The following is a 24,258-nucleotide window of genomic DNA, read 5'->3' on the forward strand; positions in this document are numbered from 1 at the left end:
GCCAAAGCATCCCACCAAAACAGGCTGAAATTTCAGGCGCTCTTTTTTGAAAGCTCTTACACTAAAAGGGTATTATCATCATTTTCACAATTTCACAGTATTATTCCAACCTCATAGTGTGGAAATATATATATAAATGTATAAAACACAGAAAAATCACATTTTTTACTGCACTGGGCTTTAAAGTTTAATTAAGTGATGTTTTATGGCTGATACTATGGTAAGAAACCCCCAAGAATGCTTTTAGCTTTCAGTGATTGGTAATCTGGTTAAAAGTTTCAACAATAATTTAACTTTTCTTATTATGTCAGTTCATTAAACAATTTACCAATATTAACACATAGTTCAGATACATTTCTGTTTATCTTGTGTTTTTGTGTCCTTTTCCATGGGAGGAAACCCTGGGGTCATATGCTCCCATGCTCTGGCACCCCACATTTCAGCACAGACATCCTGCTATGGCTTCAGTTATGGTGGACACTTCCAGGGCACTTCCCTAATAGATTGGGCATGGTGCTGTGTGCTTGTCTAACTGACAGTAAAAGTACATTAGCACAAACCTACTTTGACTCAGCGCAAGTCCTCATGTTCATTAAACATGCTTAGAGGCACTTTCCCGTGTTTAATATAACCACAGTTCGACGGCCTCTGTCCAGCAGTGGCAAAATTCTAAGAAAATGGATTGGGTAGGAATCTAATTGTAACCGCAAAGAAAGCTTAGACACCTTTTGAAATCTTCTACTCTTTTTTTTAAAGATCTGCTACTCTTGTCATTTAAAATTGGAAGTATCCGATTATTTTCCTTTACTTCTGCTTATATACACAGTTGGGAGCAGGTAGACCGCTCAGGAAACATGACTGAGCATGATATCTGCACTCACTGTGGAGCTGCACGTTAAAGAACAACTGTGGATACAATTCACATGTAGCACACATACTGACTTTAGTTTCCACTGAATCATATGACACTGAATCATAACATCTCCCACATGTTTTCCCACACACATGTGGAATGGCTGGGTTTACCCTTACTCTCCATGCTCTATTTGTGTCTGATCTGTTTGAAGGGATGAAATATGATGTTCTGTTTCACCAATAATCCTGGCCGCTGCCAGCTAGCAACAGGTGGGATATTTCCATGCAGTGATTTTGCCAGAACTGCTTGTCAAAGTTGGTTAGCAGCAGCAGCGATTTTAGCAGGTAAATCTTGGTGGGGCAAAGCCCAACATTTTTGGGGGAAAGCATGCCAGCATAGCCATTACACAACACAACACTAAACAATACATTAATTGTACTAAACTGGTGACAAATGGTTCCCATAAACTGTTAGGGCCTACATAAAGCTGTCCCAACAGCAGAGTCCAAACAGCACTCCCAACACCTTACTACTGCTACACCTGGCTATCAGCGGAGCCTTGTCTGGCAGTGAAACAGTTCATTCAACCTCATTTACTGCCTTTTAAAAAAAACATAGCTGATATGGCTGACTTGCTTAAACAAATGTGGTTTCTACTGACAATTGAGATGTACAAAATATGGCATAAAGGGAACGACAAGCGGATAAGAGACAATCCGTAATTTCAATTAAGACATTAATGAGCGAGCTCGGACGGATGTAGTCAATATAACTATTTGTTCAGCACAGTACAGCGGCAGAATTCAGAACATGGGCCAGAACATCTTACAGTATTCTCCCTGTGCATCAAGTCAGAACTGTAGGATTATTAAAGGGGACATATAAGCAGACAATGAAAGCGCTTTCAATATTCAATGATTACATTTCTCTAAAACAGGTTATAGGCTACATGTGCACCACCAAGTCAGAACAGTAGGTGAAATGAAGAGGGGGAAATAGATACAATTATTAGGGTTAGGCACATGGGCTTCTAACAGCTTAATACACAACATACACTTAGTATTACTTTCTTAGCTACAGTATACATATCTCCCTGGCATATTACATAATTTATGCAGCAGCATACAAGGCATTCTTGGACTCACCTTGTTGTGCTGTGCTCACTTGAACAGGAAGGTGGCCCGGCGGTCCTTTGTGGGCAAATTTTGTCATCAATCTTTGTCATCAAAGTCTGACATTCTCTGGATTTATGGTGCTTTCAAGACAACTGGGATCTCGGGAAAAAAACAAGATTGAATCATGATGATGTTACTGATCTTCAGGTCGGAGCTCTAGAAAGAGGCTTGAGTTCCCGACTTAGTTGGATGACCGTTCAAAATGTATTTTCCCAGTCGGTAAGGGTGAAGTGACTATGCATAGATAATAAACAGCGAGTAGCAGCAGTGTACAAAACAAATGGAGGGGGGGGGGGGGGTGTCAATGTAAATATTCCGGTCGCCATTTGATTAATTGTTCAGCAGATATAGGCTACTTCCGAGTTCCCAGTTGTCTTGAACTCAGTTGTTTTGAGCGTGGCAGAAATTATGCTGGATTGACAGCACGACCAATGTTGAATGTTTATCATTTTAAGCTTGGAAAAGAGACCCTTAAAACCAGACTTGGGACCACAGAGCCACTCCACTGAATATCAGACTAGTGCCTGCTTTGCAATGCTTGCAGTTAGCCACTGATTCCTTCCTAACCACTCATTGTTGAATTTGCAATTTCCAACTTGTTCTGTAATGTTTATGTCCGATGGCCGATGAGTACCGATACGTTTTATCTATAATTTCTCTTAATTATTTATCTACATATAACAAGGATTTAAAATGATTTGCCAGTAGATTGTTGACTTGATTCATGATGATGACTGCTAGCTATTTTGAAAGTATGATGTTGACATGATCAGTCCAATCAAAGCTACTGTAGATATAACGTGATTTGACGTCATTTTATCTGTGGCCAATGACCTTGAGCCTTCTTGGATTGGCACTTCTAATGTAACTCTATGGCAGCACCCAAGGGGCTTGCATTTTCTAGCTCTACCCTTAGATTTGGCGGTGACGTAGTGTCCCCATGAGTGACAGAACACTGAACCAATCACGGCGCAAATACATTACCAACTCCTACGCTCCGTATTTTGCCCCACCACCACAGAAAGCACTGAGCTAGACTGAAATATCTGCAATTTGGAGCTGCCTTATTCAAGAAAGCAAAAAAAGAGACCATGTTTATATGCAGCTTCATTTTTTTTTTTTTTAACTAGGCAAGTCAGAAACAAATTCTTATTTCTAATGACAGACTACAGTGGGTTATCTGCCTTGTTCAGGGGCAGAATTACAGTTTATTTACCTTGTCAGCTGAGGGATTTGATCTAGCAATCTTTTGGTTACTGGCCCAACACTCTAACCACTAGGCTACCTGCCACCCATAAAATGTTTCATCGATTTTTTACATTGTTTGCAAACTGATATGTGACATGTATTAATGCCAAAATAACATGCAAAACAGGCAACCCAGAATTTTAAAAAAATAGCTAAAAATGTGCGGCTCTAAACAGTCGGGGCTCTGCCCTGAATGACGGGTCACCACTGGTTAGCTGACCCAGTAATGGTGACCACAAAGTAAATAGGGTCAAGTCTGTCTTATGAATCCACAGGTTTGCCCTAACAAGAGGTGGGAAACTGAAGAGCATATAAAAAATAAACATCAAATAGGTCCAAGTTAGTGACGCTAATGGTCTCGCTATAGACTCCATAGGACAGTTCAGTTACTAATAAACTCTGCAGAGAGAGGTGAATGATATATCTACCATGTACAGTCCATAGTTTAATTCACTTTTGATGTGTTGTGCTACTCATTTATCTGTAGTTTTGCAAGCTGTCTTTCCTTTAGAGGACAGGGAATGGCTAATCTGTCAAAGATGCCTAATAAAACTATTTCCCACCCCACTGACATGATAAAAGGAATAAATAACTTAAAAGCTTATTCTGTGATGAGAAGTCTACACCAAGCACCAGCTGTTTCTGTTAACTCTGTGGTGACGTCATGATGAAAAGTTAATCAAGGATTTTTAGTTAGATTTACCAGATTTACCATGCATTGGTAGCACCGCCCTGGCCTTGTGGTCTGAGTGGTTGTACAGACAGCGGAAATGTAACTCAGACATTGAGGTTTCCAGTAGTCTTCGGGAGAAATTAAAGCTGTACTCGTTTGAATCCTCGTTGTCTAAAAATAAGCATGCACAAACACAGTAAAACTCTAACCTAACCACTGCACCAAGTACAGTTCCTTTATTTGACATTTAATGTATTTGGTTAGCATCTGCACTAGAGAGACAGAAGTTGTAGTATCGCATTTTGTTTTCCGTCACCTTCTGAATGCTTTAAAAAGTACTAGGACTACCATTTTAAATTGGACAATGTGATATAGTGTGATATAGTTTTGCTAATGGACTTTGAACAATTTCTACCATTTAGTATTCCACAGTATCAGGGGTCATGTCTTTGCTTCACTCACACAGAGAATCAACATTTAAAACGTATTTAAGAAAACTTTATCTTAATTAGGTGAACTGCTGTGTTGTTAGTTTTCACACTCAGCACAGTTCTTAATTTTTATGATATCTTCTGTTATGTAAATGCATTATGTAATATAGATTTTTCGTAGAAATGGTATGCGTTTTAACCATTTTTGTGTTGACAGTTGTACTTACAGTAACGTCTTGTTTAAAAGTCCTGATAAAAACGCATCGTTAAATTAAAAATCTAGATGAATTAGCATTGGATCAAAGTATCGCTTCTTTCCATTCTGCTTCAGCCACATGTGGGCTACAGATTGGGTCCAAACATGTGGTTTTATTTAGCTTTGTGGAAAGGTTAAATAGGAAACTTGGATAAGAGAAAAGCGCTGAGTCTTTTCATATTATGACATTTTCAAAGTCTCCGAGGCATTTTCAGTACATAATACTGAATAACTCTTGTCATTCTCTCAATATCCCCAAGCTGACTTTAACATAAATGATTCATTGTTTAGGGTTCGTTTCCTATAAAAGAGGAAAGTGTGAGCTACTGTAGTCTCAAAACATGACAAATGTATCTTTTAACCATAACATTGATCTATTTGATACGTATTAAACAGTAGGTCCTTCACTGAGGAGGCTGGACTAGACACATGGCCTGTATCAAGATGGACAAAGGCAAAATGAGGTGCAAATGATAACAGACTTGTAAAGAAAACAATCTTAAGAAAGAAAAAATCTTTATTGGGTTAAAATAGCTTTTCACAGATATGATTAATGAGGTTTTTTGCTATCATGCACTTACACACTGTACAACAGTGGATTTCCATGGAATGGCGTTATTTGATCACGTTATCAAACAAATGTACACCCAAGTTTGTCTTGTACTCTGTATGGAGGCCCTTTGCTTTAGCCTTGCAAGATCATTGAAACCAGTGGTCAAACAAAAGCATTGTCTGAATGTATGTACTGAAGTGATTTCTGCCTGGTGTTGTAAAATAAATTAGTAACATGCATATCCGAAAACACTTGCCACTTTTTTAATCCTATTAAACCCTAGTCAAGATCTCAGTGCAAACACCATCGTAGCTGAAAAACCCATGAAACTCTCTGTTTGAGTACCGAAATACTATAAATGCAAAATTGGAGAAAAAAACCGGAAAGAAAACATGAACATTTCCAATTGAAAATCCATTTACAAGTGTATGGTAGGTGTGGAGCTACATTGGCATATACCTTTTAATATATTTGACTAAATATTAGTCCGGCTCTATAAGCAGTCTTCTAAAAACTCACATTTGTGACACAGTTAGCTTGATTTACAGTACTAAATATCTATCTCTCAAGCAGCAATGATTACATTGAGTTTGGGAAAAAAAATCATTCACTCAAAAGGCTAAACAAAAAAATAATTCTATTGCCCTCCTCTACCATCCAACAGGAAACAACATTAAAAAAAACAAACACACACTTTAAAATGAGAAAAAATATAAAGCCTTTCGTTCAAAGATGCTTCCGAGACACATTGCAATACAAAACTGTTGCTCTGTATTTCTCTTCCAGCAGCTTGAGTCCACCATCTGACAACAACCTCTTCCCCAAAAAACCCAAAACAACAAACATAAAATAAATCAACTGACACCACATAAATTCAAAGTTTATCAGGAAATGACAGTCCACAATAATAAAAATCAACCTCTTATTTGTTGAACAAATTGTACTGCTGTAATTTGGATTATTATCAATAAATATGCAGTTGGGTGTATGGACATGGCCTTGGATAGTAGTCAATCTTTTTCTAGTTGTGGATGTCCTGCATACTAATAAATAAATATTTATTCATGAATTTGAGCATCCTTCTCACAACCCAGTTTGACAAGACATACTTGGAAGTCATACAGACAATGAGTGTGACGGAGACTTAAAAGCCAAGTGTTTTTCAAACTACTTCCAAGGCCTGGAAAAAGACACATTGCTATTATATTGAAGAGTCATCTTTCTAGATGTAATGTCATTGTGTGTGGCCATATGGTGGAAGCAGGTTGAAGTTTATTGTCACAAATCTTGCACTGGAGGCAGAACTGAGCAATTTCTGCTAGATGGGCCAGCAGTGCAAAGTCAAAATTGGTTATATCATAAAAAATGTAAAATATAAAAGTGCTTTTTGGTCTTAATTTAAGGTTAGGGTTAGACATTAGGGTTAGCAGGTAAGGTAAGGTAAGAAGTTCAAAATTAAATTGCATGACTTTGTGGCTGTACCAGCTAGTGACCACTCAGCAGAGCTGCCTCCAGGGCAAGATTCATGACAATAAATGCCATCCTGCGTAATGAAACCTACAGGTAAAAACATGATAACTAAACCAAACACATCACCAAGGCATATTCTTCTGAAGTGAAATGAGGGACTGTTGGGCACAGTTATCGGAACACGGTCACATGTTCTTCACCAACTAGTTGTTTTCTTTTTAAAGCTTGTTAGCTCCACTAGTTTGAAAGTCATCAATAAATGTATAGTACCTCCAACAGTGTAAGTATTTGAATGTCTCTTTATTGAATAGATTCTCTGGTGAGGACAGTGAATGGGCTATGCCCAGCCCACTTCAGCACTTTGAGAATGCTTCCTGTTCTATGTTCTCTGGCACCAATGGGGGGGGGGGGGGGGCTAGACATCTAGATCATCTGGCCTCGGCCGACTGCTCATGCGACTGCTGGCCCGACTGCAGGGCCTGGGGTCCATCAAGGCCAACGGCTGCAGCTCGTGCCCTGGGGTCAGTTTCTTACTCTCCTGGGTGTCGTCAGGAAAGTCAAAGGCCTGTGCATGGGAGTTGGAGATGGTGCTGCCATTCTGGCCCAGGCGGTTCTGCTCCGTGCTATAGTTGGCCCAGTTTTGCTCATTGGCTTGCTTATTGTAGTTGCGAACGGAGTTGGTTCTCTCCCCAGTGGCCAGCTTGTACCCCGGGGGTGACATGGGTGACAGGGGGGCAGTGGGAGAGGAACAGCCATTATAGTAGGCATACTTAGTGGTGGACAGATCCTTGGGAGTGGGGCTTAACGTCCCAGTGCCAGGGTAGTGGATGGGAGGTTGTTTCCCCTTCACGCGGTCCTTGATCCTCTTGAACATCACGTAGAAGAGCTCAATGACGTTCAGAAGCAGGGAGACCAGAGAGACCACCAGCATGAAGATGATGAAGACAGTTTTCTCAGTAGGTCTGGAGAGGAAACAGTCTACTCTGTGGGGGCAGGGGGACCTCTCACAGGTGTAGACAGCAGCCAAGCTGAAGCCGTAAATGTACCACTGTATGACCAGGAAGCCCACCTCAAAAATGGACTTGAAAAAAATGCTGAATATGTAGGTTCTCAAGAGGGCTCCCTTCATCTTAACCTTCCCATGCTCCTCCAGCCCATGCTTGAGCTTTTTTAACTCAATCTTCTTTAGAGGTACGTCCACGTCGCCTCCGTCGTTCTGGATGGTTTTCAGCCCTTCCTCTTTGCGGTTAATCTTCTGCTCTATTCGCAACAGGTAGAACACATGGGCAAGGTAGAGAAGAGTCGGCGTCGAGACAAAGATAATCTGTAGCACCCAGAACCGTACATGCGATATAGGAAAAGATTTGTCATAACACACATTCTCACAACCAGGTTGCTGGGTGTTGCACTTGAAGGCGGACTGCTCGTCCCCCCAGGCAGACTCCACAGCCGTTCCCAACACCAGGATCCTGAAGATGAAGAGGACAGAGAGCCACACCTTCCCTCCAGCCGTGGAGTAAGCCTGTACCTTGTCCAGAAGCCTCCCCAAAGCACTCCAGTCACCCATGACGAAGGAGCTTTGGCTGCAATTAGACAGAAAATAATTGAATGCAATATATAAATAAACATTCCTATATACAGTAAACATGCTTATATATCACTTTCTCAAGTAACATTTTTGATTATAATCAAACACATCTCAACGTTCTATGAAAAAGTGGAATGACCGCAAGTCTTGTGATAGCTCTTTCATGGCTCTGGAGTGAAATCCACTTCCTGTATGGACTAGACCAATGTCTTATTGACCACAATATGTCAATACCTTATGTTATGCTTAATGAATCTTCAATACAGAAAGTGAATTTGATTGATATTGTCTTCCTACTGGAAGTGATGAGAGGAAAGTCACTTTGTGTGGTCATACAAGTGTTGATGGTACTTCTTAAAAAACTGAGTAAGTGAATGGGGTAATGGTAGATGATAGAGCCCAGGTTTTTGAAACACAAGCACAAACATTTGTTTCCCCTTCATCGGCAGGCTATAAAAACATGACCTGTTTCTCATCAAACCATTGTTTGTTAATTTGGTCCGCATGCCTTATTTCTACATTGTTTCATGTTTATTAGGGTTGTTAAAAATATGTTAAAAAGATGTCAAGTAGGGTGTGTGTGAGCATTTCTCAATGTTAACTTGTGTTGTACAGTGTAATTGAAGGATTGTTATGCAAATACCCCCAAGTCTCAAATAAATGTCACACACAGTTTCAGACAAAGTTACTGTTCTTCACAAAATACATCCACTAGTCAGCTGAGAAAATAACTATAAGATCTTTAGAATGCAAGATCTATTTGCATTCTGACTATCCTGGATATATCATTTTTATTATTTTTAAGTATCATCTTCAGTAAATATTGTTCCTAAAAGCTTCCTAAAACAACTTCCACATCCAGGCACAAACTTTACTTTACTAAGGCCTAATAGCTCTCTGCTCTCAGAGCATGCCTCAGATTGGGGAACAATGGCTCTCCTGCTGGGGCCAATAGCAAGAGTGTCTGGAGCGCACTCAGACAGTCCGTCTGCGCTCTGAGACTACAGCACAGGGCCCGTTCATTGTGCGCTTATTAGTGACCTGCCTACTGTAGCTCCGCTACAGAGACACAACTCTCACATATACTAAACTCACACTGCATGTCATATGAGATTCAAGTTTGTAAACACGAATACCATTTGAATAAAGGTTCTGAACGATGCCAGTACGCAAATAAACTCCCGAGAATGACTACACAATGAACAAACATGGATAAGTAGAAGCCATCTGTTAGGAGGGTGTACCAAAAGCATGTGTCTTCAATTAGCTAATAATGTACTGCATATACTGTAGACATACTGTACTAGAGTCTGCAACTTCACATCACAAACAACCTTTCACATGCAGGTTTCACATGCATGAGCCCTAATGCCTAACCCTAACCTTGAGGAACATCAACATTGTCCTTTAATATGTAACTGTCATTCAATTTTGATGTTTAGCATAAAGGAAAATTTCTAAACTCCCGCCAAACCTCAAAATTATTCTCACTCGTGGCCCCACTTCTTAAAGCACTGCAGTAAAAGTGAAAAATAACACATCAATTTAAGGACTGCTTCTTACTCAACAATGATGGTACCATGATAAAAGCCTTTTCAAATAAATAATTTGTCATTTAAGATTTTTTTTAAATCAATTTCACTGGGTAATTTATAGGCCTATTTAATTTAACAGATTCATTTCGTGATTTGAGGAAGAAGACAAACGTCCACAGGGACAATTCTGTTCTAGAGTAAGAAACCCACTAAAGCTTAAGATCTCTGATCTTGTAATGATGTTATTACATCAATTAAATTAAACGTTGAGCGAATATCACAATGTATGAGATTGTAATAAGTACATCAGTTCAACCTCAATGTTTCCTTACAGGGGAAGCGTATTTTAAACTGCGCTTCCCAGATGCAAGGAAGAACTTCACAAATCTGAGTAGCAAAATTCGACAATATTTATTTTAAAAATAGTATAAATAAGCATGTCAATATGCTTGGTTAGGATTAAGTTTAGAAAACAAATCTATCTCCAGTCTACAGTTTATAAGCTGTTCAGTTGCAATTCTCTAAGCTTGACATCACATGCTGCTTTTAGAGTAATTGGACCCAGGTTACTCGTGTATCTCATAAGCAATGGTCACACCAAATTATAAAAGGAAAACATCAAAGTAACAGATGAATTAATGTCTCAATCTTTCCTGGAGGATCATTTACACTTCTCCTTGTTAAACACATATATTATATATTTTAAAGTATATATTATGGATCATACTATAGCAGATAGATAGCCTATATTAATACAATGCGTCTGTATTGGCACAGTGCATCTGGATTCTGAGCAAATTAGTTTCTCGGCAAATATATATATATATATATATAGAGAGAGAAACTAATTTGCTCAGAATCCAGATGCAGTGAATCCAGATACTTCTTCAGATCAATATTGGCACTGGAATTTAACGCAACGCTTACCTGGAAAGTTACTCAGAAGTAAGAAGAGAGCCCTTAGGGACTTTCCCTGTCACTTCTTGAAAACAGTCACCACTTTCTTGAAATCCAAGTTTGGGACCAGGGAGAAACTTAGACTGACTTGTCAAACTTTGCTTGCCTTATAACAGTCCACCTACAGGCTGGGGGGAGAGAAAAAAACGATGGAGAGAAAAGTTTGGAGTCACCTGACCCCTACGTCAAGCCTTAGACCTCCTTACGCTCGGTTTCTGTACTTAAATTTTTTTTTTTTTTTAATAATATTTAAATAACAACTTTTTCAGATCACTGTGAATTCAAAGCTTCACCGAGACCAAGTCTACACCATATGATAGGTCAGAGCGCTCCGTTGATAGGTCCTGTGCGCCAATCCGTAAACCAGTAGCCTAGTTGAGGAGTATGTTTTAATTGTTTAAGATAATATCCGTTGTATGTAGATCAAAGCCCACAGATAGTTGCTTAACATGTGTGACAGACACCTTTTCTTGTTAGTTGTAATGACAGACCAAAAGTGTCAAGCATTAATCATGATGAGAATAACTCATCAAGACGCCTAACAATTTAATGTTGCGCTGATAATATGAAGCTTTGACATGAAAGGTAACTTGTGTTGCATGTGTTTATAAGCATAGAGCAAGACATTTAGATAAGACTACAGCCTATTCTGCAGAACAAAGTCGGACCACTGGTGCTGGTAAAAATGTGATTGAAATCACCAAGTTTATGCTGCCATCTAGTGTAAGCCCTGGGAATGTGCGGCCGTGAGTTATTTTTCACGTTTCTTTTTCCAGTACTTTTATTTTGAACAAAGATATGCATTTCCTACAAAACATTAGTCATCATAGTGTCAGCATAGAAACAAACTGTAATATTCACAACATTCAGTAACAAGGTAGTCTATTTGACAAACAAAACTCAATACACTCTGGAATGTTTTGTTTCCCTAATTTACTGGAAGTGTAGCCAACATATTGGATATGATTACATCAATTCTCATGTCAGAATATCATCACATGAAATCTATTGCAAACCTAAGGAGTGTTTTTATTTTCCTCCATTAGTTCAGCTTCTCTTTGGATGTTGTGAAGGGGTGAGCAATTTTCATGTCCATCCAGGTTACCTTTCCATTCTGATGCAGGACAGTAAAGCGTGGTTGGGTTCTCAGTTGAGATGATATGCAGTGGGTATTGTTTCTTGTTTCCACATTTTACTCTGGTGCAAATCAAATAAAACACCTCGATCACATTCAAAAGCAGAGACACACAGCCCACCACCAGCATGAAGATGATAAAGATGGTCTTCTCTGTGGGACGGGACATGAAGCACTCAGCACCCAGTCTGGAACAGGGCTGTTGTTGACAGAGGAACATGGGTTTCATGACAAACCCATATAAGTAGTACTGTCCCACAATAAAAGCGAGCTCCAACACTATCTTAAAGAACAACTGGGTCATATAGCTACGTAGCAGAATTCCCTTGATTTTGATTTTCCCCCGGTCATCTGTGTATTTGGGCCTCTTCAACATGCCATTGTCAACCTGGCTCTGCAGTGCCTCCCTCATTTTATCCTCCTGTTGGATGACATGCATGGCATGGCCCAGATATAGAAGAGTTGGGGTGGAGACAAAGATGATCTGCATGACCCAGAAACGGATGTGTGAGATGGGGAAGGCCCAGTCATAGCACACGTTCTCACACCCAGGTTCTTTGTTGTTGCAGTAGAAATCAGACTGTTCGTCTCCCCACACGCTATCTGCTGCTGCACCCAGAACCAGGATCCTGAAGATAAACAGGACACTCATCCATGTCTTTCCGATGGCCGTTGAGTGGGACTGCACCTTGTCCAGTAACTTGGAAAGATATGACCAGTCCCCCATTGTCACTGATTATTATCTCTGTTGAAAACATAGGTCAGATATCATTCATGAATACCATTTTAGAGAAAAAATGACAACATACTGAGATAATTAATTGCCTTTGATAGTAGTGAGCTGTGAAAAGACTGGGAAAGTAAATTGGCTTCACATCACTATTTTAAAATGAAATACTAGTTATTTCTACATATCCATGAGATATTATCTTCAGTTTGTACAAAAATAAACACATTTACTCACTTGTTATGTTGCTCAGATCAGAATTTTTTTTCATCAATAAACCAGAGGCAAGGAATAGCGTTCGTGAACATGGGATTAGGATATTGAAATACTCAGAGTAGCCCATTCTTATAAACCTGATGGGTTTGGTCAGCCTGACTCACAGTTATACAAAGTGCTTGTAGTAACACTTATACACCAATCAGACTTCCATGCAACAATTTCATAATTTCACTTCATCTCTCTCTTCCTCTAAAGTGGGTTGACCTTTTGACATCCCACCCCCTCCTCACGTTATTGTCAGCACAAAAGATGTGCTTGAACTCCCAATCTAAAAATGTGAACTATCACAAACACATTTTGCAGAGTCATTCAACCCTCTCTGACATATTTTCTACAGAAAGTTTGTTTCTTACTGGATTTTTGTGTCAGTACTTTAAATGATTGTACACAGCTGAGATTCTCCATGAGCAAACTCATCTGTTAAAGTAAAGCATCTTTGGAAAGTCTCAAAGGAGACATCAACACAAACATAGAGATGAATAGTAGCCTACCCCTCTAGGTAGGGACCAAATGCCATGGATCGTGTTTGATAACATCCCTGAATCCACCATGACCTTTTACAGTCATTTGATTGCTTCACAAGGATGAGGCATTGGGTGGTGACTGACCAATGATGACATATTGTGGGGGGGTGGGGGGGGGGGGGGGGGGGGGGGTGGGGGGCAGTCATGAGTTTCTGCCTTCCTTGGTTTAAACAATTGTAAAGAGGAATGAACGACGTGCAAGTTGTCAGAGAGTATGGGGCTGGATGGGGTTGACCGGATGATTCAAACTGATGTCAAACTATAAGAGGGGAGAGTTCAATTCATTAAGAGAGAATTCCCCACAGTAGAGAAGAACTGGTGTGGGGAGATTGTGCTCACCTCTGAGGTAAGAAAGCTGCTTTATATACTCAACATTTCAGCAAACTACCATGTAATTTAGTTTACGCTGCAGCAAAACGTGTTACATGGAACCTTGGCTGACTACTGCATCTTCATAGAGTATACAGATGTATGATCTTAATTTGACCGATGTTTTCACAGCAAAACAATCCTGCAGCAAAGGGATTTTAACGTTTAGTCCATAATGTTGCTTGATCAGTGGTTAGGCTATTAGCTGTCCAAAAGTAGGCTACATGAAAAGCTCTGTTAATATAACCGTGTGTTAGCGTGGTTAGTTACTGCACCGTGTGTCAGTGGATTTATGTAAATCACAAAGCTTATTTGCATATCTTTTGGTGCAGAAAAATTCTCAGCAACAACAGAGTGATCAAACTAAGATTCATATGTAGTAGATACAGTACTAACAACACTAATCGTGTTTTATCTCCTATTATCCTATCTATCTTTGAACATCTAGCCATACCTGAAAAATGGGGGACTGGTCCTTTCTTGCTTCCCTGTTGGACAAAGTACAATCCCACTCTACAGTTGTTGGGAAGGTTTGGCTGACAGTCCTGTTTGTGTTCAGACTGCTGGTTCTGGTGGCAGGGATAGAAAAAGTATGGGGGGATGAGCAATCACGTCTGGTCTGCAACACACTGTCACCAGGTTGTAAGAATCTGTGCTACGACCGGGCTTTCCCCATCTCCCACATCCGCTTCTGGGTCCTTCAGATCATCTTCGTCTCCGTCCCAACTCTGGTTTACCTGGCACACGTCATGCACGTCATCCACAAGGAGAACAAACTGAGAAGACAACAATCAAAAGGAAAGAATGGAATCGTGAAAGTGCCCAAATACACTGATGACAATGGCAAAGTTCACATAAAGGGGACCTTGCTTGTCAGTTACATGTCCAATGTGTTTTTTAAGATTCTATTTGAGGTTGGATTCATAGTGGGCCAGTATTACCTGTATGGCTTTGTGTTGCCCAGTAAGATTAAATGCAGTGGATACCCATGTAAGGGAGACCATGTAGAGTGCTTCATATCACGGCCCACTGAGAAGACTATCTTTATCATCTTCATGCTGGTGATGGCCTGTGTGTCTCTGCTGCTCAATGTGGTGGAGATGTTCCACCTGATTGGATCAAAGGTTAGGCAGGGGTGTAACAGACAACCTCCTGCAGCTGAGAGGTATGCACTCCATGATAAACACAAGCAGTTTGATAAAGAGTCATTCCGCTGAATATTCAGTTGAATCACTGTCTATCTTAATTTGTTTTCTCATGTACAGTATGACGAGAGCCATTGACCTCACAATTATAACAAGAAATCCCCAATACAATATGTTGTTGTTTTTACCGCTGCTCTGTGACTCTGTTGTGTAAAATTGATTGAATGTACTGCCTATATGTTTAATGTGCAGTAAAAACTGGGATGTTCTAACAAATTCTAAGACATTGCTGAGTTGTGACTAAAATGTCTCTGATGTCTGACGATTACTAGAGGAGACTAGATGCATAGGCACTACTGACAACCGAATTGGTTATTTTTGTGCATTTTTTGTTTGGGATATGAATCATGAAATAGTGCTGTGCATTTGATAAGGACGTGCCTTTTCAACAAATACAACAAATCAAATCAAAGTCTATTTGTTGCATACACAGATTATCTTGTCTGGATCCATGCAGTCATATATCAAGCATCAAATTTGAGTTCACTTTTGAAAATGCCACCTCATCGAAATCTAACTGATGAAGTACTTATAATTGCATCTTCTACAATTCAACCATACTTGACTCAATATTATTGTACATTCCTGCAGATATAAATACAGTGTGTAGACTACAGCCACTGGGCACAGACATCAATTCAACGTAATTTAATTGAAATGACGTGGAAACAATGTTGATTCAACCAGTGTATGCCAAGTGGACAGCCTCATTGTACACATATTTGTTATGGTCAATTACCATGACAAGTTTGTTTGACCTCTTGACTCATGAAGACTATGCTGTGTATATGTTTTATGTTTTGGTCTGAGTCAATTAAATCACTGATATAATATACAGTACACATAAAGTCCTGTTTTGCTGCACAATTTACTTTTTTATATATGATGTACATATAGAGAAAAAAACATCTCACCAGTCCCCTGTTTGTATTATTTATCATCTTTCCTCATCTTATAACATAAAATACACTCAAGTCAATGCTCACATTTTTTTTATTTTATAAAAACATAAATAAATTACAAAATCAAATTGACATATTCACATGATGAAATTACAAATATTTTCTGAAACCATTTTCTGTGTCACTTTAGGACAGTGTGGGTTCAATAACCAAAACAATGTATGCTGAATCGGCAGGGTAGCCTAGTGATTAGAGCGTTGGACTAGTAACTGGAAGGTTGCAAGTTCAAACCCCCAAGCTGACAAGGTACAAATCTGTCGTTCTGCCCCTGAACAAGCAGTTAACCCACTGTTCCTAGGCCGTCATTGAAAATAAGAATTTGTTCTTAACTGACTTGCCTAGTTAAATAAAGGTAAAATAAATACAAATTACATCAAGGTTCACACCTCATTAGATAACGACCCTGCGGTGACTAGCTCACTGAGGAGTGACAGCAAGACTGCTGAAAATTAGGCTGCTCCTAGGGCACATCATGAACAAATACAAGACAATGAAGCAAAGCTCAATGCATCAGTCCTACTACACCTACTGTATTAACCCTTACTTGTCATCAACTGTTTTTAGGCCGTCATTGAAAATAAGAATTAGTTCTTAACTGATTGGCCTAGTAAAATAAAGGTCAACATAAATTAACTTACGGAATCAAGCCAAGCCTAAAAAAATCTTAAAGGTCCAATGCATTTGTTTTTATCTAATTATTTATTTATCTCAATAACTTCAATGAGGTACCTTACTGTGATTGTTTTCAATGTAAATGGTCAAAAAGAAACAAAAATAACTTCTTAGCAAAGAGCAATTTCTCAAGCAATAATTTTGCTAGGACTGTCTGGGAGTGGTCTGAGTAGAGAGGGAAAAACTGAAAATTAGCTGTTAGCGACGTTTGGAACTCTCTTTCTTATTGGTCTATTTAACTAATTACCGCATGGTGATGTCACTGTGGAAGGTCAAAACTCCATCCGAACTCCAATTTCAGGCAGCCATTTCAAACAGCTCTTACACTGAAAGGGCATATCATTACTCTCACAAGTTCACTGCATTAGTCAAACCTCATAGTGTGAAAATACATATAAAACACAGGAAATTCACATGTTTTACTTTACTGGGCCTTTAAGACCCTGCATTGTTGTAGGGCTGACAGTTTTAGTGGCATTCTTCCTCTGTATATCAACAGAAATGTCAATAGTGTTTACAATAGTTGATTGGTGATCAGTGACTTCAGGCTGTGCTGTGACCAGTTGCATGAAGACTCATCTTCTCGTTCTGCATCATACTGCCTCCATCCAGACAGCTGTGGACTGCGATGGCTGGAACTGCTTTGGCTCGTCTTCTTGAGCCAGAACCACACTTGGAGCAGATCAGATAGAATATCTCCACCACATTCAACAGCAGAGATGCGCACGCCACCACCAGCATGAAGATGATGAAGATGGTCTTCTCTGTTGGTCGTGACATGAAGCATTCTACAGTGAACGGACAGGGAGCTCTGCTGCATTCAATCTTGGGGTCCAGCACAAACCCATACAAGTAATACTGACCCACTATAAATGCTATCTCCAGCAAAATCCTGAAGAAGATATTGACCATGTAACTGGCCAACAAGTCACCTTTGATTTTTACATGACCCTTCTCATCAGAATACTTAGGCATTTTCCCCATCTCCTTGCCTGCCTGACTTAGCCGTTGCCTCAGTTTGTTCTCCTTGTGGATGACGTGCATGACATGTCCCAGATACACCAAAGTTGGGGTGGAGACGAAGATGATCTGAAGGACCCAGAAGCGGATGTGGGAGATGGGGAAGGCGTGGTCGTAGCACACGGTCTTACAGCCGGGCTGTTTGGTATTGCATATCATATTAGACTGCTCATCGCTCCACACCTTCTCGGCCCCGGCACCCAGGACCATGATCCTAAAGATAAACAGGACGGTCATCCAAACTTTACCCACGACCGTGGAGTGTAACTGCACCTTGTCCAGCAGTGATGACAGGAATCCCCACTCTCCCATGTTTGCGGATTGTTCTGGTTGGAAAGAAATACGAACATAGGAACGACAAATGTGATGCTGATGTTTGGGAAAACAAATGTACAAGTTGAGTACAAGTTGAAAAATCTATGATAAAATGAAATGATGAAATATCAAATGACTAAAGCAGAATCACACACAGTAAGTAGCTCAACAGAGAACAGTCCTTGTTGTGGAGATAAGAACACAAGCTGTGTATGGGATAGTAAGGCTATTTCCTAGAGCCAAGTGAGCTATAAAACATATCGCATAACAGGAGAGATATCCCATGCTGTCTGTTAACAACTAGATTATGTTTCTTCTTGGTCTAAATCTAATGTGTCATCTTTCAGCATCTAACATTGGAATTCAGTATTTCGGGAGCAAAACACACCGAGTGTACAAAACATTAGGAACACCTTCCTAATATTGAGTTGCACCCCCTTTTGCCCTTAGAACAGCCTCAATTCTTTGGGGCATGGACTCTACAAGGTGTCGAAAGCATTCCACAGGAATGCTGACCCATGTTGACGCCAATGCTTCCCACAGTTGTGTAATGTTGGCTTGGTGTCCTTTGGGTGGTGGACCATTCTTAATACACACGGGAAACTTTTGAATGTGAAAAAAAATGATTGACACACTCAAACTGGTGAGCCTGGCACCTACTACTATGCCCCATTCAAAGGCACTTACATCTTTTGTTTTTCCATTAACTCTCTGAACGGCACACATACACAATCCATGTCTCAATTGGTCAAGGCTTAAAAACCCTTCTTTAACCTGTCTCCTCCCCTTCATCTACACTGATTGAAGTGCATTTAACAAGTGACGTCAATAAGGGATCATAGCTTCCACCTGGATTCACCTGGTCAGTCTATGTCATGGAAAGAGGTGTTCCTAACGTTTTTTACACTCAGTGTATATCACTTATTTATACCTACAGTATGTATTCTATTTCGATGTGATAACATTTTGTTACAAATTCTATTAATTTAGTTTTATGATATGCCCAAAAACATTGGGAAAGTGAGTAAATGTGATATTTTTTCCATGCTGTAAGCCTCACGGGGCTCTTATGAGGTCAGTATACCAGTAAAGGGGGTCTGTGTGTTTAGTCTGCATCAATGATTTACTTGCTTCAAGTAATGGACACAGACGGCACGAGGCTATCAAAGTAAAATGTCCCAAATACCACAGAATCAATATCTAAATAAAAACTATTACACTTGTTTCAGATAATAATTTGTAGGTTATGTTTCACTTAGATTGTCCATCTTAGAATGGTTCAAGCTTATCAATAAATCATTTTTTGATGATATTAGATTTTCATTCTTATGTCTATTCATGTTAGATGAAAACAATACAATTATTCATAATTATAGGCAACATAAAAAGAAGTATAAAGATAAGTTTAAAAAATGCTTTACCTTTAAAGAGACCGTTTCTGGCCAGAACACAACAGCCACCAGCTGCAGAGACAAATTATAAAATTCTGCGTAGTAGCCTACAACCGTCTACCTTGAAGTTGCACAATTAGCCTGTTGTGCAAGGTGGCACGTTGTGCATGACATCTTGAAATGAGAAGTCTGCTGTTTAGAATTTGGCTGTACCTGGGGTGATTGTGAAGGTTAATAATTGGCAACACAATGATAAAGTTAATTATGTATCAGTATTTCCAATTGAATCAGTAATAACCATGAAAGAGCATTGTAGTCTAAGCCATGTTCTGTGCTAAGGATTTCTAATTAAAAAAGTGGGTGGTCCAGGTAGGTAATATGAGGTCTTGAAATCTGAAATCATTTTTTTTTTAATACAATATACTCTTTCAGAATATGTGCCTGGGTTGGTGCTGTAGGTAATCCAGTTCTGGCAAAACAATAAGGATATTTCTGTTATATTATACCTGTAAGCCCCTTTATTGTGACGGGTTGGGAGACAAAGCACTCTTCTATGCCTCTTTATTGTGAGGGGTTGGGAGTCAAAGCACTCTTCTATGCCTCTTTATTGTGAGGGGTTGGGAGACAAAGCACTCTTCTATGCCTCTTTATTGTGACGGGTTGGGAGACATACCACTCTTCTATGCCTCTTTATTGTGATGGGTTGGGAGACATACCACTCTTCTATGCCTCTTTATTGTGAGGGGTCCTTATTTTCAAATGACGCTATAGACATATTTTCATACTCTCACTTCTAGAACATTTGTCTTGATTGGTAGTTTGACAAAGTTCTGGTAAAAAAAATGAGAGTTTATTTACAAGCCCCTTTATTTTAGCATTTGGAGACCAGATGTCTTATGTTCAGTGATGTTAATTTGATAGACATATTTCCATAAATGGTGTCCTAAGATAATCAACTATTTCCTAATGTGTGTTATTTTGTTATGTTTCAGTGATTTTATTGATGGGTTTTCAGTCTCTCATTTTCATTCAGGCACCATTGATACAAACAAAACACTACTAACTTTGGATTATTCTTTTTTTAATACACTTATATATATAAGTTGACACATTTATATCATTTATATCTTGACACATTTATTGTATCACATGACAGAAAATATGACAGAAAATATGTCAACTGTAGGCATTCAAGTGTGAGTTTACAACTCAATTCAAGACCCCAGCTGGTAGTTGCCATAACTTAAGGGCAATTTTAGAAACGTAATATGCACTACTAGTGCACTGTGCCTAAAACAAATACAAATAAAAAGACAAAAAAGGTAGTGTATTCATTCAGATTTTCAACAATACAAAAGATTGAGATACATTCAAGGAAAATTAACTTTCAAGTGTTTTAGTGGTTGTCACCCAGCAAATGTTTATCTTCCTTGGCTCTATCCAGACTACCCCCTAAACTCTGGCCACTCTCAAACTCCAAATTCATCTTGTTCTGTCTCAGGGTGTCCATTTCAGTATCTACGCGACCAGACCACCCAGGAGCCGGGAGGGTGGCTGGGTTCGCTGTTGAGGTAGTGTGATAACTGCGGCCTTTGGAGCCACCGCATCTTAATCTTGTACAAAGCAGATAGAACACCTCAATCACATTCAGAGCCAGAGACACACAGGCCACCACCAACATGAAGATGATGAAGATGGTCTTCTCTGTAGGACGGGACATGTAGCATTCGACAGTGAAGGGGCAGGGAGATCTTGAGCAGGGGATCATGGGGACCATGACAAACCCATACAGGTAGTACTGACCCACGATGAAAGTGATCTCTATAATGATCTTAAAGAACAGCTGGGTCGTGTAACTACCTAGCAAATTCCCCTTAATTTTGATCTTCCCTGCTTCGTTGCTGTATTTGGGCTTCTTCAATGTGCCATTGTCAACTTGGCTCTGCAGTATGGCTCTCAGTTTGTTCTCCTGGCTGATGACATGCATGGCATGGCCCAGATATAGAAGAGTTGGGGTGGAGACAAAGATGATCTGCATGACCCAGAAGCGGATGTGTGAGATGGGGAAGATATGGTCGTAGCACACATTCTCACAACCAGGTTGTTGCGTATTGCATATGAAACCAGACTGTTCATCGCCCCACACGCTCTCTGCTCCGGCACCCAAGACCATGATTCTGAACAGGAACAGGACACTCATCCATATCTTTCCGATGACTGTTGAGTGAGACTGCACCTTGTCCAGTAACTTGGAAAGAAAACCCCAGTCCCCCATGTTTGCTGATGTTCAATGGCTATCTAGAGTAAAGAAGAAGACATGAAACAAGTTACTGTCGATGAATATGAGGGCAGAATGGGCACGAGGGGCTCAGTACACAAGGGCCATCTTATCAATGAGTCAGGTTTTCAATGTTTTTCACCCAGTTTTCAGCCTTAATCATTAATCTGACTATTGGGAAATGCACACAATAGCCTCAAGCCAAGTGCCTAAAACTGATATCCCTTCAATCGCTATAATTTACCTTTAATAAGAAAATGATTGTTACAAAACATTGTCTTCTAATTCAGTGTGTATCCAAAAACTATTAAAATCAAAAATAAATCAAATGTAAGCAGTTTGTCAAATGTAGAGAAACCACTGATTGACAGTCTATTTGATAGTAAATGCATAGTATTAAATGTAAACGTAATCATTCTGAGATAAAATGTTGGTATAACTTTGGAATCATTTATATTTAAACATTTGATGATAATGCCTGTTATTCAGTAAACTTCAAAGACAATATCTACAGTGGAATCCTTATATCAAACATTATTACAAATTGAACTGCTGTTCTGTTCATTTTTCGTTAAATTTAAAAATAAAATGTTGCCTCTTACCTTGTCCTGACCATATGGAGACTGTGGCCAACTGATGTTAACATAAGTTGAACCTTGAGATTTTAGGGCTGGTGGTAAGAATTGCGTAACCCATCTGCAGGTTCACAGTCACAGTCATCATAGGGAAATGGGATTTTAAAAGTTAACCCTTGGGATTGACTGGAAGGTTCCGCGTAATGATTGACAGATAGATACCAACAACAGATTAAACAGGAACACATCTACATAAATTATTTTATATTGCATTGAATTAATAACACAGAGCTCAGCGTTGTTCATGAAATAGGCATCATGGAGGCAGACATTCTGAGACTAATTTATAATAACAAAAGAGGAATCAAACCAAACACAATGATAACAGCCAGAATAGATTCTTATAAAAGAGTAATTTATTAAATCAAGATTATGGTGATATATGAATTACATTACATCAACTCATACAAGCAATGGCACAACCAATAATACAAATCCCAAAGAAATACACAAATTTGTATTATTTATATGTGGGACAAGCTCAAAGAAATCCTCTATTCGATGAAAACATTTTTAAAAATGGAGTTAATATTTATGAGAAATAGACTTCCTCCATATTAGCAATGTTGTCCTCAGAAGCCACACTTGTCGTCACCCCACTGCCCAGCTTCCTCCCGTGCACAATATAACAGAAGGCCATGCAGGTTAATCATCTCATTGATGTTTGTACTTGGGGACTGTGTAGCCCTTCTTCAGGAAGTTAATGGCCTTCTCATACTGTACTTGTTAATTCTTCTCGCACTTTGTCCAGCAGCTGGCCCAGCAAGTCCCATTCACCCATTTCGATTGTCCAGTTGGACAGTTTACTGTGAAAAAATAATATACATACAGTTAAAGTCAGAAGTTTACATACACCTTAGCCAAATAGATTTAAACTCCGTTTTTCACAATTCCTGACATTAAATCCAAGGAAATATCCCCTGTTTTAGGTCAGTAAGGATCACCATTTTATTTTAAGAATGTGAAATGTCAGAATAATAGTAGACAGATGTCACGCCCTGACCTTAGTCATCTTTGTTTTCTTTATTATTTTGGTTAGGTCAGGGTGTGACGAGGGTGTTATGTGTGTTTACTTGTCTAGGGTTTTTTGTACATCTATGGGGTTTTGGTCTGTCTAGGTATATATTGGTCTATGGTGGCCTGAATTGGTTCCCAATCAGAGGCAGCTGTTTGTCGTTGTCTCTATTTAGGTTGCCATTTTCCATGTTGGTTTTGTGGGTTATTGTCTAAGTGTAGTTGCCTGTCAGCACTTACGTGTTATTAGCGTCAGGGTTGTTTTGTATAGTTTGTTCTGTTTTTATTCTTCATTGAAGGAAGTATGTATTGTTATCACACTGTGCATTGATCTCCTTGTTATGATGAACGTGACAACAGAATTATTTATTCCAGCTTTTATTTCTTTCATCACATTCCCAGTGGGTCAGAAGTTTACATACACTCAATTAGTATTTGGTAGCATTGCCTTTAAATTGTTTAACTTGGGTCAAACGTTTTGGGTAGCCTTCCACAAGCTTCCCACAATAAGTTGGGTGAATTTTGGCACATTCCTCTTGACAGAGTTGGTGCAACTGAGTCAGGTTTGTAGGCTTCCTTGCTCTTGCACGCCTTTTCAGTTCTGCCCACACATTTTCTATAGGATTGACGTCAGTGCTTTGTGATGGCCACTCCAATACCTGGACTTTGTTGTCCTTGAGGCCATTTTGCCACAACTTTGGAAGTATGCTTGGGGTCATTGTCCATTTGGAAGACCCATTTGCGACCAAGCTTCTACTTCCTGACTGATCTGATCTGTCTTGAGATGTTGCTTCAATATACCCCTACCCTGGTCAACAGCACTGCACCCCCCACAGCAACTCGCCCAAGCCTTCCCCATTTCTCCTTCTCCCAAATCCAGTCAGCTGATGTTCTGAAAGAGCTGCAAAATCTGGACCCCTACAAATCAGCCAGGCTAGACAATCTGGACCCTTTCTTTCTAAAATGATCTGCCGAAATTGTTGCCACCCG

At 39.5% G+C, this 24,258-nt stretch overlaps 4 protein-coding genes and 1 pseudogene across 5 annotated transcripts; 1 reads left to right on the top strand and 4 right to left on the bottom strand.

Moving 5' to 3' along the window:
- Positions 1-5,138: 5,138 nt before the first annotated feature.
- LOC110529574 (gap junction alpha-1 protein) lies at positions 5,139-11,025 on the bottom strand. Its single transcript, XM_036985000.2, has 2 exons — positions 10,713-11,025; positions 5,139-8,245 (listed from the first exon to the last, which is right to left on the bottom strand). The coding sequence occupies exon 2, from the start codon at positions 8,227-8,229 to the stop codon at positions 7,078-7,080; it is 1,152 nt and encodes a 383-aa protein (XP_036840895.1). The 5' UTR covers positions 8,230-8,245; positions 10,713-11,025; the 3' UTR covers positions 5,139-7,077.
- A 480-nt stretch (positions 11,026-11,505) lies between these two features.
- LOC110529575 (gap junction Cx32.2 protein pseudogene) lies at positions 11,506-12,927 on the bottom strand (annotated as a pseudogene). The gene is made up of 2 exons (XR_016497664.1): positions 12,842-12,927; positions 11,506-12,622 (listed from the first exon to the last, which is right to left on the bottom strand). The product of XR_016497664.1 is annotated as a gap junction Cx32.2 protein pseudogene (transcript).
- Positions 12,928-13,618: 691 nt separating this feature from the next.
- LOC110529577 (gap junction Cx32.2 protein) lies at positions 13,619-15,393 on the top strand. Its single transcript, XM_021611918.3, has 2 exons — positions 13,619-13,753; positions 14,225-15,393. Exon 2 carries the CDS (start codon positions 14,238-14,240, stop codon positions 14,991-14,993), a length of 756 nt encoding a protein of 251 aa, XP_021467593.1. The 5' UTR covers positions 13,619-13,753; positions 14,225-14,237; the 3' UTR covers positions 14,994-15,393.
- Positions 15,394-15,956: 563 nt separating this feature from the next.
- LOC110529576 (gap junction Cx32.2 protein) lies at positions 15,957-19,504 on the bottom strand. Its single transcript, XM_021611917.3, has 2 exons — positions 19,372-19,504; positions 15,957-17,961 (listed from the first exon to the last, which is right to left on the bottom strand). The coding sequence occupies exon 2, from the start codon at positions 17,945-17,947 to the stop codon at positions 17,159-17,161; it is 789 nt and encodes a 262-aa protein (XP_021467592.3). The 5' UTR covers positions 17,948-17,961; positions 19,372-19,504; the 3' UTR covers positions 15,957-17,158.
- A 901-nt stretch (positions 19,505-20,405) lies between these two features.
- Positions 20,406-22,335, bottom strand: LOC110529578 (gap junction Cx32.2 protein). Its single transcript, XM_021611920.3, has 2 exons — positions 22,222-22,335; positions 20,406-21,639 (listed from the first exon to the last, which is right to left on the bottom strand). The coding sequence occupies exon 2, from the start codon at positions 21,614-21,616 to the stop codon at positions 20,738-20,740; it is 879 nt and encodes a 292-aa protein (XP_021467595.1). The 5' UTR covers positions 21,617-21,639; positions 22,222-22,335; the 3' UTR covers positions 20,406-20,737.
- Between the last annotated feature and the right edge of the window lie 1,923 nt (positions 22,336-24,258).

The sequence above is a fragment of the Oncorhynchus mykiss genome, chromosome 8 (assembly GCF_057628025.1).
Source record: "Oncorhynchus mykiss isolate SJ-2025 chromosome 8, ASM5762802v1, whole genome shotgun sequence".
NCBI lineage: Eukaryota > Metazoa > Chordata > Actinopteri > Salmoniformes > Salmonidae > Oncorhynchus > Oncorhynchus mykiss.

What these genes read in the sequence shown, in the direction of transcription:
- LOC110529577 (XM_021611918.3), top strand. Translation starts at nt 14,238, where the DNA reads ATGGGGGACTGGTCCTTTCTTGCTTCCCTGTTGGACAAAGTACAATCC.
- LOC110529574 (XM_036985000.2), bottom strand. Translation starts at nt 8,229, where the DNA reads ATGGGTGACTGGAGTGCTTTGGGGAGGCTTCTGGACAAGGTACAGGCT.
- LOC110529576 (XM_021611917.3), bottom strand. Translation starts at nt 17,947, where the DNA reads ATGGGAGAGTGGGGATTCCTGTCATCACTGCTGGACAAGGTGCAGTTA.
- LOC110529578 (XM_021611920.3), bottom strand. Translation starts at nt 21,616, where the DNA reads ATGGGGGACTGGGGTTTTCTTTCCAAGTTACTGGACAAGGTGCAGTCT.